General features: G+C 35.9%; 1 protein-coding gene across 4 annotated transcripts in view; it reads left to right on the plus strand.

Annotated features, from left to right (window-relative positions):
* Nucleotides 1–18,987, plus strand: part of PTPN4 (protein tyrosine phosphatase non-receptor type 4) — a 178,466-nt gene that overhangs the window by 85,780 nt on the left and 73,699 nt on the right. For all 4 annotated transcript variants that reach the window (XM_027099162.1, XM_027099164.1, XM_027099165.1 and 1 more), the window contains exons 6-10: nt 2,390–2,434; nt 2,691–2,743; nt 3,107–3,227; nt 5,839–5,926; nt 17,026–17,114. In XM_027099162.1, the coding sequence (XP_026954963.1) occupies nt 2,390–2,434; nt 2,691–2,743; nt 3,107–3,227; nt 5,839–5,926; nt 17,026–17,114 (396 nt within the window). The remainder of the gene's footprint in view (nt 1–2,389; nt 2,435–2,690; nt 2,744–3,106; nt 3,228–5,838; nt 5,927–17,025; nt 17,115–18,987) is intronic.

The following is an 18,987-nucleotide window of genomic DNA, read 5'->3' on the forward strand; positions in this document are numbered from 1 at the left end:
TTATGGTCATGATTAATAGTAGGATACCCTTAGCCACAGTTAGCGGCTAAATTTTAAGGACTAGTTTAAACCCCACAAAACAAGAAATTACTGCTACACCTCCTTGCCTTGAGATTCTATTTTGGATTAGTGGTAAAAAAAAGAAAGTAGTTACAGACCTTTCGTCAGGTTAAATGTCATTTGTATTAACAGGTGCTGGCGTAATTAGAATTGGCATTTTCTTAGGAGTCATCAGAATACAAATGACATTTCTTTCATATCTTTTTAGTGCTTAGGTGTACTCAGTACGTAATAGGTGTTTAGTGCATGGTATGTTATTGTATTTTTTTTTTTACAGCTTAAACATATTTCTGCATTTAGCTCAATCATTATTAATCTACCTTAAAGGTCTTAATTGTCTTTAAAAATTGGGCTTTTATCACCATATATAGGGCCCCTGGGATACATCTACCAGGCAAGTGATGTTACTTCCTTTTTACAAATAGAGAAACTAAGGCTCCGCCCAATTTTAAGTAATTTGCCAAAGATCACAGGCTGGTTTAGCTTAGGACTTTTAATTCCAGTTTCTGCTCTATCAGTCCTTACTGCTTAGTGTGTCAATCAAATTCAGGAAACATAGGTGTTATTTGTGTAGGATTTACAATATTATGTCAAGGATATACACATTTCAATCCTAACTGTAAAACTTTCCCACCAGGGACTTCCCTGGTGGTCCAGTGGGTAAGACTCCAAGCTCCCAATGCAGGGGACCTGGGTTCGATCCCTGGGCAGGGACTAGATCCCACATGCCACAACTAAGAGTCCACATGCCCCAACTAAAGATTCTGCATGCCGCATTGAAGATCCCAGGTTTCACAACAGAGACTCGGCGCAGCCTAAATAAATAAATATTTTTTAAAAAAAAGGACTTTCCCACCAGAAACCTTTAACTTTTAATTATGAAGCCAAGTAGGCCAGATAGAAATATGTTGTCTTGGATTGAGTACATAGATAATAGTGTAATACTATGTATTAAGCCTAACAGCGTTTATATACTTCATTCATTAATATATGAAGCCAGGGTATTTGTATCAGCTTTTTTTATCTGATTCTCTGAAAACCTTAATTACATTCTTTGGTAATTTGAATATTGTCATGGAACTCTTTAATGACTTTAATCAGCTAAACAACTAAAATTTTAAATAATTTTTGGCTCTTGGAGTATGTGAACTTTTTTTAGTTGGGTGAAATGAAGGTCTTAAGATTCTCTGTTTAAACATTAAAAGACACAAAATTTTATCTTCTGCCAACATGATACAGCACAGGGGACTTTACCCAGGCATTGATAAATCTATGAAGGGATGACTACCCACTAGCAAGGACAGAAGGGGAGTGCCATCTTGTAAGCAACTTCAGCAGTCTTGTTACAGGATACTTACATTTTTGTTGGTTTTAAAGGAAATTGGGTACTTCGCAATTTTAATAGTAGAGCAATAGTAGGGAAAGGAACTTACCTTTTTTTTCTTTTTTTTTTTTTTTTTTTTTTGATCAAAGAGAGCTTTCTTAACCCAAATGAAGATGGAAAGTGCTTTTCTACCATTAGCAGCTTCCTGCTGCCTGATGATACGGTGATCAACACATAGGCCTGTCCTTGCAGCTGGCTTCCTGGCTCAGCTGAAAGAGTGATTTTCTTTAGTTGGTCCCTAGTGTTGCTACTGTCAGCTCTTCTATGTCTCTGACTTAAGTTTTCTGTGCTTCCCAGTTCTACTTTCTGCATACACCAATCTTTAGAGTATTTGTTTTTTTGTTTTTTTGGGGGGGAGGGCTCTGCATTGGGTCTTCATTGCTGCGTGCGGGCTTTCTCTAGTTGCGGTGAGCAAGGGCTACTCTTCGTTGTGGTGTGCGGGCTTCTCGTTATGGTGGCTTCTCTTGTTGCGGAGCGTGGGCTCTAGGCACGTGGGCTTCAGTAGTTGTGGCACGCAGGCTCAGTAGTTGTGGCACACAGGCTTAGTTGCTCCGCGGCATGTGGTATCTTCCCGGACCAGGGTTCGAACCCGTGTCCCCTGCATTGGCAGGCGGATTCTTAACCATTGCACCACCAGGGAAATCCCACTTTAGAGTATTTCTCCCTAATCTCCCTCAGCCATGTAATTCTTAAATTCGTGAAAGTTTTATAATAGAAGCTAGGGAAACAAAATATAAGTATCAAATTTCATTTATCAAAGAATTCTAAATGTTTGGATTCATGTATTTATGAAAGTTTATTTTAAAATATCTTTACGTGGGCTAGTATGCATATTATAAAAGCAAATACTTAAATATTTCAGTTTTATTTGTTAATGTAAATATACAGTTTTTAAAACTCTAAATGTTATAATTCCAGTAAACGCTATCTTTTTTTTTTTTTAAGGTACCAGTATTTCTTGCAAATCAAACAAGACATACTTACTGGAAGGTGAGCTGTTTTAAGTTTTTAGTAATGGGCTTTAAAAATACTTCCAATTCTGTATTAAGTAGTTCATGATCATTGCAGACAGATTATCTACTGAAAGATGGCTACATGTAGCATGAATTCCTTTCATCAGATAAGTTCATTACTTAATAGTTAAAATGTAAGTCACACAGAAACTTCAAGTGTGAATAGTATAATATAAATTATATTGCTTTTAAAATTATTGTGTTTAACCTTGAGTTATTTTCTGTTTCATTAGATTGCCCTGTCCTTATAACACTGCTGCTCTTTTGGCTTCATTTGCTGTTCAGTGTAAGTATCAGTCCACCTTTGGGCCAAATAGCATGTGATTGCATGGTCTCTGTTGGTAGTACGGCCTTTAATGTATGAGTTATTTAAACATATGTTACTATGCAGAAAAAAGTGACTACACAGAAAGTGTAATGAAACATCCAATTAGTCAACACTTACTTTGATTCCTGAAAATAATTTTTCTGAAGTTGTTTAAGACCTAGGAGAACGTTAAATGCATTGTTATAATTTGCTTAAATGGTAACAGTAGAAACAAATATTTTACTTCCAGAAATATAAAGGAATTCTTGACATTGCTGATTTGGCTATAAAACTTGAAAAATGTGTTTATTGAAGTGTGAATATTTTCTTTCCATTTATTAGCTGAACTTGGAGACTACAATCAATCAGAAAACTTGCCAGGCTACCTCTCAGATTATTCTTTCATTCCTAATCAACCTCAAGATTTTGAAAAAGAAATTGCAAAACTACATCAGCAACATACGTAAGGATTTACTTACTTTTCTGCTTACTTGATAAACTTCTTAATGGCATCTTTTCTAGAGAAATGTTTTAAATTATTTCTAATGTGATTACTTAATATAGAATAGTTACTATTATATAAAATAGTATGATTACTGTAAAGAAATGTAGGTAATCTATACTAAAAAAAATCATAGACTATATGAGGCTTGTTTTCATGTCTGTTAAGAAACACAAAGCTGTATGTAAACAGACATGTATTGGCTATTATACAACGTCGCCAGTTCTTTAAGAAGGAATTTTAGAATATTAATAATATGTTCACAATATACAGTTCAATCTACTTAGCAATTCTTTCTTAGTTTTTAGCTGTGTGAAAGGAATCTATTCTGTTTGGTAATGAGCCAAGAGAAGAAAAGGAACTTTATGTAGTACTAAATTAATAAAAAAAAAATTCTTTTAAAATAGTAGCATTTTTTCATTTATAACAGTATTCAACTTTGATATTTTATGAGTCTGATTTTCTGTGACATGAGTTTTCAAGAAGAGGTTTATCGCTTGGAATAGAAAATCATATTGTTTCTTGGTTCAGAGTTCAGTTTTGCTTTACCATACAATTCAAAATACTCATGGAGGAACTAAGGCAGTGTTACATATTGGCTGAGAATCTGAGCTAGACTCTAAGAATCTGAGCCAGACTCATTTGGCCTCGTTTGAAATTCTGATGAGGCTACTTTACTTACAATCTTGTAACCTCAGCCGAATCACTCTATGTCTGTTCCTGTTTCCTTACATGTAAATTGGGGATGATAAAACTATCTACCTCTGGTGTTATTGTAAGGATTAAGTGAGTTTATATATACAAAGTACTCAGAACAGTGCTTGGCACATAGTAAGCACTGAAGAAATATTAGCTCTTATTAATAAGGAGACTCACTTTCATTCGGTAATGGCCCATGTGTCTACAACATGTTGGCAAACTATGGCCTGTTGCCTCCTTTTGCGTGGTCTACGAGCTAATAAAAATGGTTTGAAATAGTTGAAGAAAATCAAAAGAAGACGAACATTTTGTGGCACATGAAATTTTGAGAAATTCTACTTTCAGTGTCCTTACGTGAACAGTCATTGGAACACAGATTCCCTCATTGGCCTACACATTGTCTGTGACTGTGTTCACGTAACAGCAGAGCTGAATTGTTGCAGCAGAGGCCATATGGCCTGAAAGCCTGAAGTGCTTACCAGCCAGCTATTTCCAGTAAAGGTTTGTGGACCCTAATCTAAAACAAGATTAATGAGTGAGAATTTTATCAGACCGGCTTCATGTGGTATGGGGGCTGTTGTGGTCTAAAAGCAAATGCCATTTATTATGAAAGTTCTACACATTGCATATCTGAACCAAGGGTTTGAAGATAAACCAGATTTTTTAAAAAAATTTACCAATAATGACAAGTCTGTTTCTGTCAGGAAAAAGTTTGTACATTTCACAAGGTATTTATTATATATTTCTATTTGCTTTAAAGAAATGGTTCTGCAAATTTTTAAAGAAAGAAAAAATAGAATCATCCAGTTTATAATGCAGGAGGGTGGGGAAGAAAGTAGAGTATTTATTTAACTTAATTGAATTTTATAGAAAACTGAAGTATATCTCTTTTATGAGGAATCCCATTTTTATGATCATACATTGGCAGGCTGCTTGCTCCCTGATATCATTCATGAATGAAGGGTGATATCTTTGCATTTTTAATTTGTTGCTTTTGCTCTGCTATAGCCTGATAATATCAGATAACCAAGGTTGTTAGAACTATATATAATATAGCCTTTTTAAAGGCTTTGCATTTACAGTAGTAGTCCTCAAACTTGTGTTCATAAGAATCACCTGGAATATTTCTTAAATATAAACAATTTGGACCCATTTGTTCTATATCAGTTTCTAAAGAACAGTACATCTGAAACTACCTGTGATGAAAGACCGGTTTTCCCCTCAGTCTCTCATGGAATGATGCTTCTGAAAAATATAATAAAAATGAATTACTAGAAAAATAAGATAGAGAAATAAACAAAGGCATAAAAAATTAACAAGTACTTTTTTGTTGTTACATGCAACAGACATAAAATTACTCTGCCAAAGTGCTACAAAAGGCTGTGACACTCTCAATTTCTGTTCTTGTTATGAGTCAACACCTGTCTGTGCACCACACCCTGAGAAGCCCTGCTCCAGAGTTCGCCCCAGAGGCTGCATGTGTCAGAAGCACCCTGTGTGATTACAATGCACATATGGAGTGTAGACCAAATTTTGAAAAATATTTGTTTTAAGTCTGAGAGTGGCTTTGCAAGTCTGAGAGTGGCTTTTTTTTAAGCTAAGTCTGAGAGTAGCTTAGAACTTTAAAAAGCTGGTGCATTCTTGTGTTTCTGGAAAGTAAGAAAATATTCTACAAAATAATAATTTGTGTTACTGAAAATGTACCTTCCAGAAAAGTTAGATGTTACTGCACAGAACTAAGAGGAGCGCCCTTGCACATGGCGTTTTGTAAAATAGTCAATCAGAATGCTGGAAAGTTTCAGACAAATCGCCTTTTTGTAATTTGGTCATATCTGTGATTGTTATAATTTTTAACCTAATGATGTTTTTACAGAGGCTTATCTCCTGCAGAAGCAGAATTTAATTACCTGAACACAGCACGTACCTTAGAACTCTATGGAGTTGAATTCCACTATGCAAGGGTAAGTGAAGAAAATGCATTTTGATATTGTTGAGTTAGGCACCATTATTCAGCAAAAAAAAATCTTTAATGCCCTGATAGGATTAGGCAACAAATGGAACAGTGAGTGCTGCCAGCATAGTCGCACTGAAAATTTCCTCTGAATATAAGTATTTTCACAGTTACAATCACTTAAGATTCAATACCTGACAAGAAGAGTGGTTGAAGTGGATTTTTCATGTTATTTTTCTACAAGGTAGCGTTTTATGTTATAAGGATAATTTTTGCTGACCATAAGAGACAGTACCTTTAGAATTTTTATTTTGCAAAATAAAAACTGTTACAGTGGGCTTCCCTGGTGGTGCAGTGGTTAAGAATCTGCCTGCCAATTCAGGGGACACGGGTTTGAGCCCTGGTCCAGGAAGATCCCACATGCCCTGGAGCAACTAACCCCGTGCGCCACAACTACTGAGCCTGCGCTGTAGAGCCCGCGAGCTACAACTACTGAAGCCTGTGCGCCGAGGGGCCGTGCTCCTAACAAGAGAAGCCACCGCAATGAGAAGCCTGCACACCGCAACGAAGAGTAGCCCCTGCTTGCCGCAACTAGAGAAAGCCTGCGCACAGCAAAGACCCAATGCAGCCAAAAATAAATAAATAAATAAATAAATTTAAAAAACAAATAAAAAAAACTGTTACAGGAAAAGTAATTTGAATTTTTAACTTTTATGAAATCATTCTCATAAAAGATGCTTTCACCTCACTGAGGCCTGTATTACTACACTCCTTTCATCATTTAGTAACATCATTATAAATTTTTATTTATAAAGCACAAAATCAGTTGTATTTACATATTTTGGTTGCCCCTCTACCATTCCTTTGTTAGGATGGAATTCTGTAATCACTGGCTTTTCCTGTACAACACCCTAACTTTTTTTTTCTTTTTTTTTTTGGAGGAGATAAAGCTTTTATTTAGTTTATTTTTTGATTTAATTTATTTATTTTTTATACAGTGGGTTCTTATTAGTTGTCTGTTTTATACATATTAGTGTATATATGTCAATCCCAGTCTCCTAGTTCATCCCATCACCATCCTCCCTGACTTCTTTTTCATTGTGTCAATTTGCTGCTTCCAAAAGGCTGTCATCCTCCTGCCATAAGTGTATTTGTGAGTGACTATCCTTCATTTGTGCGTCTCTTCACCTAGATTCCTTCTCATGATTGTTTCATCAAGAGATTATATTCCTTTAGAAGTACCTGAAGTACAGCTATTCTCTATACCTAATGAAAAGTGGAATTATAGGTAATCATCAGTTTAATTGGTGACAGGTTTTATATTTTCTTGGGACAAACTACTAAGCCTAATATGGATCCCAGCCTGCAAGGGAGTTAAGTTTTCCTTAGATAGTTATTTTTAATTTATTTGAACATATAGACATATGCAGACCCATTCCTTTTAAAGAGCCAAATGACTTGCTTTCCTCACGTGACTGGATCTGGTAATTCTGAGCATTTGTGACTTGGAAGTCTGTCTGGTTCCATTTAAAATGTTTAAGTCTCCCTTGAACTTCTTGTGTTCTTTAGAATGGGCCCTTCACCCTCCCTCCCTCTTTGCGGGCTATTACTTTTGAACGTGATTCTCCAAAGGTAAAGTAGTGGTCACTAGATTTTGTTTTTATTATAGTACAGTCTAAAACAAATGGAACTTTAAATATGTACACTAGACTATGGTTAACAGTAAAAAAGACCATTAAAATCAGTCATTTTAGTGCTAAACAGTTTTCTGAAGGTGGTTTAGACTGCTGTTATCATTGACTGCTGTCAATATAATACAAAGAATCTTAGACTTTTTTTTAACTTAAGTGACATGGCTGGATCTCATACATAATTAACCGTATCATTATTTATTGATTTGTTTAAGTTATGTTTTTTTATTGTTTAAATTAGTAGATTGTAAAACTCTTTCTCAGAAAGCCATAAATGTAGAGTGCCAAATTAAAGGAATTTAAATATTTTGTACAGACCAAAAAAAAAAAAAGAGAAAAAACCCCACAAAATAACCCAGCGAGGAAAAGGTGTTTCTGCTGTATGTGGATGTGGAGAACTTCAGAAAATGTGCAAGTGTTCAGCGAACATGAAGGGAAGTTCTGTAGCCTCAGGAACAAAAAGGACAAAAGGTAGAGGGGAGAGGACATGTAAAGAAAATACTGAAGTTTTAATTGAACATCACAAGCAAAAGTATGTTTGAAATAATATTTTATTTTGAAAAGCAAGGTAAGATCTTTTCTCTCTGCCTCCAGAATGTAGGCTGAAAAAATTAGAGTAGAACTAAGTTATTTATAGCAATCTGCAAGATGCAAATAAGTCTTAGAACCGTCATAGCGGTGCATCTGTTATGTGCCTTGCACAGTGTTGGCACTAAGGATGACTTAGTGAACAAAACGTCAATTATCCCTGCCCTCACGGAGCTCACAAGATAGTGAGGGGAAAGAATTAGAGCATGTATGAACAGCTAAGTATTTGAGAATATGAAGGGGCAAGTACAGAATGCCACGGGACCCTGCGGCAGGAACTTCTAATCCAGCCTGGCAGCAGAGGGTAGGGAAGCCTTCTTAGTAGTAATTTACTGAAGCCAGAAAAGTTAATAAGAACTAGCCAAGGGAGTAGTTTTCACCATAGAGCCATCAGGATGAAGGAAGACCGGGAATCAAGAGAGAACATGGCCTATTTGACAAAACAAAACATTTAGTATGCCTGCAAGATTATATGAATAAGGGAAAAGGAAACTATAGAAAAGAAAAGAATGAAGGACAGCTTCAGGATAAAAAGGAAAGAAGAAAAGATTTGAGGGGGCTTCCCTGGTGGCACAGTGGTTGAGAATCCGCCTGCCAATGCAGGGAACACGGGTTCGAGCCCTGGCCCGGGAAGATCCCACATGCCGCAGAGCAGCTAGGCTCATGTGCCACAGCTACTGAGCCTGTGCTTTGGAGCCCGTGAGCCACAACTACTGAGCCCGCGTGCCGCAACTACTGAAGCCCGCGCGCCTAGAGCCCGTGCTCCACAATGAGGGAAGCCACTGCAATGAGAGGCCCGCGCACCGCCACGAGGAGTGGCCCCCGCTCGCCGCAACTGGAGGGAGCCTGCGTGCAGCAACGAAGACCCAACACAGCCAAAAAAAAAAAAAGATTTGAGGGCAGGGAACGTGGGAATATTTGTTTCTTAAAATAACATCGTAAATTGATTTTTTTCTTGGTGTTCAGTTGTATGAGTTTTTAACACATGTGTAGTGTTCACGTAACCACAAACAGAAACAGAGCAGTTCCATCACCGCCACCCCCCACCCCACCCCAAAAAAATACACTGGCTCGTGCTGCCCAGCCTCCTACTGGTAAGTCCACCCTCATACTTACCCCCGGTTCCTGGCAACCCTGGTCTGTTGCCTGACTCCATAGTTTGTCTTTTCCAAAATGTCTTATAAATGGAATCCTGCAGTATGTAATCTTTTGAGACTGGCTTCTTTTACTTACAGTAATGCATTTGGGATTTATCCTAGGTACTGTGTAGTTCAGTAGTTCATGCCATTTATTGCTGAATTGTATTCAGTTATATGGATGTACCATGGTTTGTTTCTCCATTCACCCACGGAAGGACATCTGGGTCGTTTCCAGTATTTTTTGTTTTGTTTTGTTATTAATAGGCCTACTGCAAACATTCATTTATAGGTTTTTGTGTGAATTTAAGTTCTCATTTCTGTAGGGTAATAATCCCAAAGTGGGATTTCTGGGTCATATAACAAGTGTATACTTAGCTTTATATGAAATTATGGAATTGTTTTCTAGACTGACTGAACCACTTTGCATCCCCACCAGCATCTTTGCAAGTTCCAATTGTTTTAGATCCTTTTAGCATGTGGCACTGTTTTGTTTCTTTTTAAGCTTTTCTGATAGGTGTGTTTTATCTCATCATGGTTTTACTTTGCATTTCCCTAATGACTAATGATGTTGGGTATCATATCTTTTCTTTGATGAATGTCTGTTCAGGTGTTTTTCCCATTATTTAATTTGTTCTTTTCTTTTTTTACTCTTGTGTTTTGAGAACTCTTTATATATGCTAGATACACTTTTTTTGTTGGATATGTGATTTGCAGATATTTTCCCCACTCTTTCTTTTGCCCTTTTGTTCTCTTAACAATGTCTGTCACAGAGCAAAAGAAAGTGATAGATTCTCATACCCCTTATTCAATCACTGATGGAACAGACATTTTAAAAATCAGCATAATATAGATTTTAGCAACATAGCAAACTATAGAATACTGTATCCGACAAGTTTGGAGTACATATTATTTTTAAATATGCAGAATATAATTTCTGTTCATGGTACATTTAAGCTAAAAACAATAACAAAACGATGACTTTAAAAATCCTCCGAGTATTTGGAAATTAAGAAATATACTTCTAAACAAGCCATGGGTACAAATACTATCATTATTTCTACCCAACAGCCTCTGTGCACTGCTCTCAGACTCACCTAGAAAGAATAATAATTAGTTACCCCTAAGTTTGTGGTTAGGATCAGTTGATAAAATAACAGGTATCAAATTAATCTTGAAAATATAAAATAATTTGAGCATATTAAATTAATACCAAGGAACATTGTGGGAGCTAAATTTAAATATTTATAAAGAATTTCTGACCTCTAAAAATGGAAGAAGCACTATCTCAGGAGTAATTGTTGGCCTAAGTAACTTGTTAAATGAATGGCTTGAGGGCTCACTAAATTCCTATCATCTTTACTAGAAAATCAGTCAATATTTATTACACTGTGAGAGTGGAATAAAATAGCATAATAGAGCTATACGATATCTATACCGTAGATCTTCAAGTTTAATCTCTGTTTTATAAAGAAGTTAGCATGATATAAACTCTTTGTTTTCCTAAGAAACTGATTCCTGGTTATCTAGATGTAAATGTAATCACAGAAGGCTTGGCCTTAGGTTTTTGTTAGGTATAGGATGCTCTAAATTGACCCTAAAACAGTTCTACCCAAGTTTTGGGCTTAATTGTGAATATCTTATTTCCATAGGTGTTTGTAATAATGATGAAGATAATTCTACTGAAAAATAACTTTTGCCCTTCAAAGTTTCAAGAAAAGGAAAGCTTAATGATGCTATTTTGATTATTCATTTATTCATTCAGTGAACATTTATTGAGCACCTTCTATGTTGCAAGTCCTGTTTATAGACACCATGGATACAGCAGTGAGTAGATAAAATCCTACCCTCATGAAGCTTGCATTCCAGTGGGCAAGACAGACTATAAGCAAATAATTGAGTATCTTAGAGTACATAGTATGTGATTCCATGGAAGTAAAGTTCAAGAATAGGCAAAATACCAGTCTATATCAGCAGAAGTCAGAACAGCAGTTCCCTCTGCAGAGGTGTTACTAGCTGGGAGGCTCCTGAGGGAGCCTTTTGGGATTTGGAAAAATGTATATGTTGGTTTGTGGTGGTTACATGTAAGTGTATATACTCAAGTTATGCAAGTTGTAAAATTTTGAGTTGTACACTTAAGGTTTGTGCATTTTACTGTATATTCTACTCAGTTTTCTTATGATTAATTAAAAGGTAATATATCAGATTGTGATAGATGCTGTGGAGAAAAATTAAGGTGAGAAAGGGGAGTGAGACAATCAAAAATGGGATATCAGAGAAGGCCTTCTGAGAAGGTGAACAGATGTTGAGGAGTTGTGCAGATATCCGTGGGGAGAATGTTCTAAGCAGAAGAAACAGCAATAAAAGGCCATGAAATAGTGTGCTTTGCACCTCAAGGAACAGCAAAGTTCCATACCAAACAGTATGGCTGGTACAGTGAGCTGGAGTGGAACGTATTGACAAGGTCCAGGTGGACCAGGATTTTATAAGAATTTTACAGACTTTGGCTTTTAATTATAAGCAAGGCCAGTTGAGGGTTTGAGGAGATAAAAGACATGGTATGATTTACATTTTTTTTAAACTGCTTTTGGCCGCGTCGTGTGTCTTGCGGGATCTTAGTTCCCTGACCAGGGATCGAACCTGGGCCCCTGCAGTGGAAGCGTGAAGTCCTAACCACTTGACTGCCAGGGAAGTTACCCAATCTACATGTATTTTGAATATGGAAGTGACAGCACTGACTGATGTATTGGCTCTAGGGTGTGAGAGAAAAAGGATTCAAGGAATGATTCTCACGGTTTGGCCTGAACAACTACAAGGATGGAGTAACTTCAGTAATTTGTAACAATCAGAGAGAAGCAGATTTGAGAGGGTGGGTCAGGAGCTAGTCTTGGGACATGCAATTTTAGAATACTTTTATCAATCGAAATGAAGGAAGGCAGGCAATTCAGTATATGGAACTGGAGTTCAGAGGCGAGGTCTGGACTAGAGCCATACATTTGGGAACTGTCAGCTTACAGATAATATTTAAAGCCGTGACACGGGAGCACTGAAGGAACATAGCTAGTAGCAATTGAAGATTAGAGGTCCTCAGAGCTGGAACACTTCAAATTTTAAAGGTTAGATGAGGAAGAAATAGCCATTTAGATAGAAAGAACGCCTTTCAAAAAGAATGCCTTTCTTTCTGTCAGACACTTGTGTGTCTTTGAAGCCAGGTGAATCAGGTGTGGTCAACTATGTCAGATGAGAATTGGATTAGAAATGTGGAAGTTATTGTAATATTACCAGTATTGACTTTGTAATAGCAATTTTGGAGCTATTGTGATGGCCAAAGGCTGATTGATTAGAGAATATTCAAGAAAGACTGTGAGAACAGTAATTTTGAGAGATTTTACTGTACAGGTTACAGATAATAATCACAGGAAACAGCTTTGTAGCATTTACTATGTGCCTGACAACCTTCTTAGGGCTTATATATATTAATCTCATTTAATCCTTAAAACAGCCCTGTGAAGTAAGAGTATTATCATCCTTACTCTCCAGATGAGGAAAATGAGACACAGAGAAGTTAACTAATTTAATCATATGATATCTGTTTCTGTTTTAAGGTTCTTCAAAAACCTTGTTTTTAACCTGCATATATTTGAGGACTTTTGGACATATTTGTTCGAATAATCAAATAATTTAAAAATATAATCCCTTGAAACAGAGAAAAGAATCTCTTCTGTACAATAGAGCTATATATATGATTTCATCTGTGTCACCCTAAAATATTCAGATCACACAGTGATTTTCCATATTCTGCTATGTGCTTTTTACTCATCAGGACCTGTCTAGACATAGCTTTTTTTTTTCTTTGCCCTTTTTGATTCTTCTGTATCTTTATGAAAGTATCAGTAGGTCATTACTTGTATTCACTTTCATTGAATAATTTGAGAGCACATAACACTGTTAGACCTATATAGGGCACACAGAAATATTTTTTTAATTATTAATGAGTGTGTATTATGGCTAACTTTATACCTAACTACATGAAAAATATACAAACATAATAATTTTAAACTAATGATATATATAGGGGAAAATCATAAAGCTAAAAGGTAAAAGTGAAAACAATTTCAACATATATTACAGAAAGTTTTTTAGTATTCATATTTTATAAAGAGTCCCCAAAATAGAGTAATTTTTTAAAACATATAAGTAGAAATACAGGAAAAACAGAGATGAGCATGTTGAAGTATAACTTGGTATATAACCCCTTTGGAGTGCAAATACTGATATGAATATAATATTTGACCACTTCCATTTCTCAGACTCCACCCTTTTTATAGAGGTGTTTTAAATAATGTGTTCAAGGATTTTTATTACAGCATTGTTTGTAATATTAAAAATTTAGAAATCTCTAAATGAGTCAACAGAAATGGTTAAGAAATTGTGATAAATCCATATTTTGGAATAATATGCAGCAGTTAAAACTGATGAGTTAGAGGTATATATATTGATATGAAAAGATATCTACAAAATGCTAAGTGCAAAAGAAAAATTACGCAATAATATTTCCCAGTTTTTGTTGATTAAAGAAATTGTGTGGTTATAAATACTACATATTTATATTTTGTATATATAAACAAAGATCTAGAAAAATATACAGTGGTCCCCCCTTATCTATGGTTTCTGTTTCTGCAGTTTGTTACCTGAGCTCAACTGTGGTCTGAAGATACTAAATGGAAAATTTTAGTGGCTTTGTGTTATTATTGTATTCTTACCATGTGACTGCAGAGAGACTAGAATGGTTAAGTGGTCCCAGCGACTTAGTGGAGAGTAGAACTGTGGTCTCCACCAGAAAGGAGGGGAGGGCACACTGCAGGGCAGAGTGAATGGACAGTTGAGGCATGGGTAGAGAATATTAGAATATCTGTTCACAGTCCTCCGAAATCTCATCCTGTTTACATTGCTGCTTTTTAACATGTTGTAAAATAAAGCGCATACGCCTGTGTGTATATCTTAGTGAACATCTTTGTAAATACTACGCAGGTCAGCAGTAGGCTTTAGCCAGCCATTCCAGAAACGCTTTTTATATACTGTACCAATCATAGCCCCTTCCTACATTGTTCTTCTGTGGTTTTATCACACAGTGTGCCTTCCTGGATACTAAAATTTGGTCTTGCTTTTTGTTTGTTTGTTTTAATTGAATAACTTTAAATGTCTTTTAATCCCTTCTTCCCTTACCATTCCTTAGAATTTTCTTGTTAAAGAACTGCACCATTTCACCTGTAGTTTCACATAGTCTGGACTTTGCTGATTACATATTCATGGTACAATTCAGTACATTCTACTGGGCTAATGAAGTTTTCACAGAGAAGGTGGACTTGATCTAGACTTTGGTTAGGTTTGATTTGATTCATCAGAGAGACGTGAAGAGTTGAGAACAGCATTAATTAAAACATGTAATTATGGGTACACAAAACACGTGGAATGGCCTGATGGGAAGCAGGTTTTTACTAATTATAAAGGGGGAAATGAAATGGGACGGGGTGGTCATTTCAGTGCCAAGCTAAACAGCAGAGATATTTTCCTACAGATAATAGAGATCCATTCATTTCACAAATGGGTAGGCCTTTCTACATCTAAAAACCTGAAAGGGCGCAAAACAAAGGCCCTGCACTTTGCTACTTAGGTTCTAGTGAAGAAGAGAAAAAAATAAACAGATTAAACAAGTCAGTGTATAGCATTATATTAGATAGTAATAAGTCATAAGAAAAGCATAAAATAAGGTGGTCAGCGTTCGTTTTTCTATACACTGGAATTAATAGCATTTGTATCCATAAAGGACGTAATACTTATTTTCTTGGTTCTCTTGCCCAACTCTGGCAGTACCTTGGGAACTGATACCTCAGTCTAGATAACTATGATTTGAGAATTTGATAGCTATATAGATAGCTATAATTTGAGAATTTGAATTCCTAGATATCCCTGCAGTGTTTCTTAACGTTTTTCTGCCAACATAGCAGCCTGACTGCTTTACGTATTTATTGAGTTTTTCATATCTCTTTAATGGCATTCGTTCTTCTCAAGTGCTTGGTGGCCCTTGGTCGTATACTCCTTTCGTATTTGTGATTGCTACTTCACTTGGTCACGCGTGATGTTTGTCCTCACTGTGGCCTGTTTTAGGTGCTGGAGGAGGGAAGGAAGGAACTGCCGGGTAGAATGTGCCTATAGTTTGCTTTTTCAGTTTGGGGTTCTCCATGCCTTTTGGGGATCATTCTATTCCTGTCCCCAGTATCCGCACTTGCTCCACACTTGTAGACAGGCTGCACACACTTCTGTGTCCTGTAGCTCAGTCTAGATTGTAGGGTTGATAGGAGCTAATTATCTTCCTGCTCCTACCTGATCATCCTGACGGGAATTTGAGGCTTCCCCTTGGGCTGCGGTTTTCTGGAATTATTTTCTCTCCATAAATCTGATCTTATCCACTTTGTCTTCACAGACTCCTCAAAATGTCTGGCCCACTGATTACATACCTTTCAGTGTTATGGATTGTTTTCAAGTGTTAGGGATTTTTTCTGTTTTCATATATCTTCTCTGATGTTTTATGAGATTGGGAGCAGAAGGAATAAGCAGAGCGTATATTAAGTCGCCGTCTGTGAGGCTGGACCTGCCATCTTGCTTCACACTTCTGATTGACGTCCTTTAAACAGTGATTTAAGACTCTGATAATAGTGTGCAGTGGTGCTGGTTATTGCAAAAGAAAAGGAGCAGCCAGACGAATTAACGTACACTGCTGTGTTTGGCCACTTACTACACGTTAGCTTACCTAACAGGCTAATTTAGTGATATTTCATTTAATTAGAAATTATTGAAACTACACTTTAAAGGTTTCTTCCTAGGGAGACAATTACAAAATCTTGATTATATTTTCATTAATTAGTTCTATCTTCTGATCACATAAATGCTAGGGATAAAAGCATTATTGCTATATTAGTTTGCCTGGAGTATATTTCAAGTCAAGAAGCAGAGCTATTTCAAGACTGATTAGCAGCTGAGAAAAGTTTTAATTCCACTCATTCTCTTAATAGTGCAGGTCAGCTGTTCACGTTGGATCAGTCAGCATGAGAACTCACCCATCAAAGCACAATTCAAATTTCCTTCTCAGGAGCCTTCCAAACTCTCCAGCAATTGTCCCCACTCTATACTCCCATAATGTTTTTGTTGTATTATGTCTGTTACAGGACTTCTCATTATATTGGAAATATTATTTTATTACAGGTTGCCCTTCACCAAACTCTGAACTCCAGGTTTTCTTCACTTTTGCAATCCTACCACCATATTTACACAGTAATTGGACCTTAATAGTTTTAGAAATGGAAAGATGGGTACTAACTTGTCATTCTATAAGATGAGAAGGTCTTTGATTTTCTATATCAAAGAGTCAGTCCCATTTATAAACTGTGGGAAATCCTGAAATCATTTTTGCTTTAGATTAATAAATTTTAATAATGCAACATTTAAGTTTGATTTGAAGTATGTCCTTTATTTTTATGATGTAACAGTTACCATATGGATTTGTAAATATTCAGTTAACTGTTGCCTTTGATGAAATGTCACACTGTGTAAAAAAAACTAATCATATTTTTAAAATATAACTTTAACAGTTTATTTTAGATTTGCCATTTTCTTTTTTTTGTTGTTTTTTGAAGGATCAAAGTAACAATGAAATTATGATTGGAGTGATGTCAGGAGGAATTCTGATTTATAAGAACAAAGTACGAATGAATACCTTTCCATGGTAAGAACTTCCATCAGTACTTTTGCTTTTACCATTATATTACCAAATACAATTCATATTAAAGAAAGTGGTTGTTGAGCTATTTAATGTTGTCATACAACTTTGTCCCACTTACTTGGAATCTACCAGAAGATACCTATTAAAATAATTGAATTATTTGTTTCCGAGGTGTCTTAGTTTAAAGAAAATACTACTTTGCGAATTTTTCTCTTAGTCTCTAAATCTGTACTGTAGTGTAATAGCTAATATTGTCATATTTACTCTGCGTCTCACGCTGTGCCAGTTGTTTTGAATACAGTACTTCACTTAAATGCATTCAGTGGGTGCTAGTTTATTAGTTGGAACATGGGCATGGTTGCTGCAACAAAGGCCCCTTATTACAGTGGTTTAAATTGGTACTGGGAAAGTATGGTGGCTCCATGGGGTTTAAAACTCATGTTTCTTTTGTGTTATTGCTCTGCTGTCCTTAGCATGCTGTGCTTATCCTCGTCGCCCAGTGCCTCACTCACCGTCACTCCTATATCCCAAAGTGAGGAAGAAGGAGAGGTAGCATCTGCCATTTCCCTTTAAGGGGATAACTTGAAAATTGTAAAAATCATATTGATCACATATCCCTTGTGTGAATATCATATAAGTAACTCGGGCTTTTAAAAATAAACACAATGATTTTCTCTAGGGGAAGAAGCAAATACAAAAGAAATATATTGTATCAATCTGTTTCTCTTTATATCTCCTAAAAGAATTGGTCCAGATTTTTCAATATCTCTGATTATTATTTAATAGGTTTTTGTAATTAGTCACTTATATAACACTAATAGAAATATGATAACTGACAGAAGCTATTATTTTAGAAAATTGCCACAATTACGTTGAGAAAATAAACATAAATTTCCCCAATAGGTCACTATCTAGGAAAACATGAAATACAAAATATAAAATTGATGAAATGAACTTCATCAAAATTAGATATTTTTGCTCTCCAGAAGACACTGTAAAGAAAATGAAAAGGCAAAAAACAGTCTTTTATAAAATACATATTTGATAAAGGACTTATCAAAAGAATGTAACGGACTCTTATAGCTCAGTAATAAGACAACTTGATTAAAAAGAATAGGCAAAATATGTGAATAGATACTTCCCCCAAAGGAGATATACAGATGGCAAATAAGTACACAAAAAGATGCTCAGTCATTAGTGAAACGCAGATTAAAACCGCAGTGAACTATTACTGTTCACTCACTACAATAGTTCCAATTAAAAAGAATGATAATACCAAGTAATGGCAAGGAAGCAAAGCACCTAGAAATCTCATATATTGCTGGTGGGAATGCAAACTAGTAGACCAACTTTGGAAAACAGTTTGGTGTTTCTTCAAGGTTAAACATAGATTTACCATATAATCTGGCAATTCTATTCCTAGATATTTACCCAAGAGAACTGAAAATACAAGTTCGTATAAAGATTTGCACACTGTGTTCATAGCTGTATTATTCATAACAGCACAAAACAGAATTCCAGATGTCCATCAGTTGGTGAAAGGACAAGCAGATTACACTTGCATTGGAATACTGTTTAGCAGTGAAAGAAATGAACTGTTTTACACACTAAACAATATGGGTGACCCTCCCCTCAAAACATTATGCTAAGTGTAAGAAGCCTGACACAAAAGATGACGTACTCTTTGTTTCTATTTATATGAAATTCCTGAGAACACACAGTATAAAGACAGCAGACCCTTGGTTGCCATTGGAACATTTTCAGGTGATGGAAATTGTTACATGGTGGTTTGGGTGGGTGGTAGTTACACAGCTGAATACATTTGTCAAAACTCATTGATTTGTTTGCCTAAAATTGGGATATTTCATTTTATATA

This window comes from Aethalodelphis obliquidens, unplaced genomic scaffold, assembly GCF_003676395.1.
Source record: "Aethalodelphis obliquidens isolate GAN/ISIS:26980383/991018 unplaced genomic scaffold, ASM367639v1 scaffold129, whole genome shotgun sequence".
NCBI lineage: Eukaryota > Metazoa > Chordata > Mammalia > Artiodactyla > Delphinidae > Aethalodelphis > Aethalodelphis obliquidens.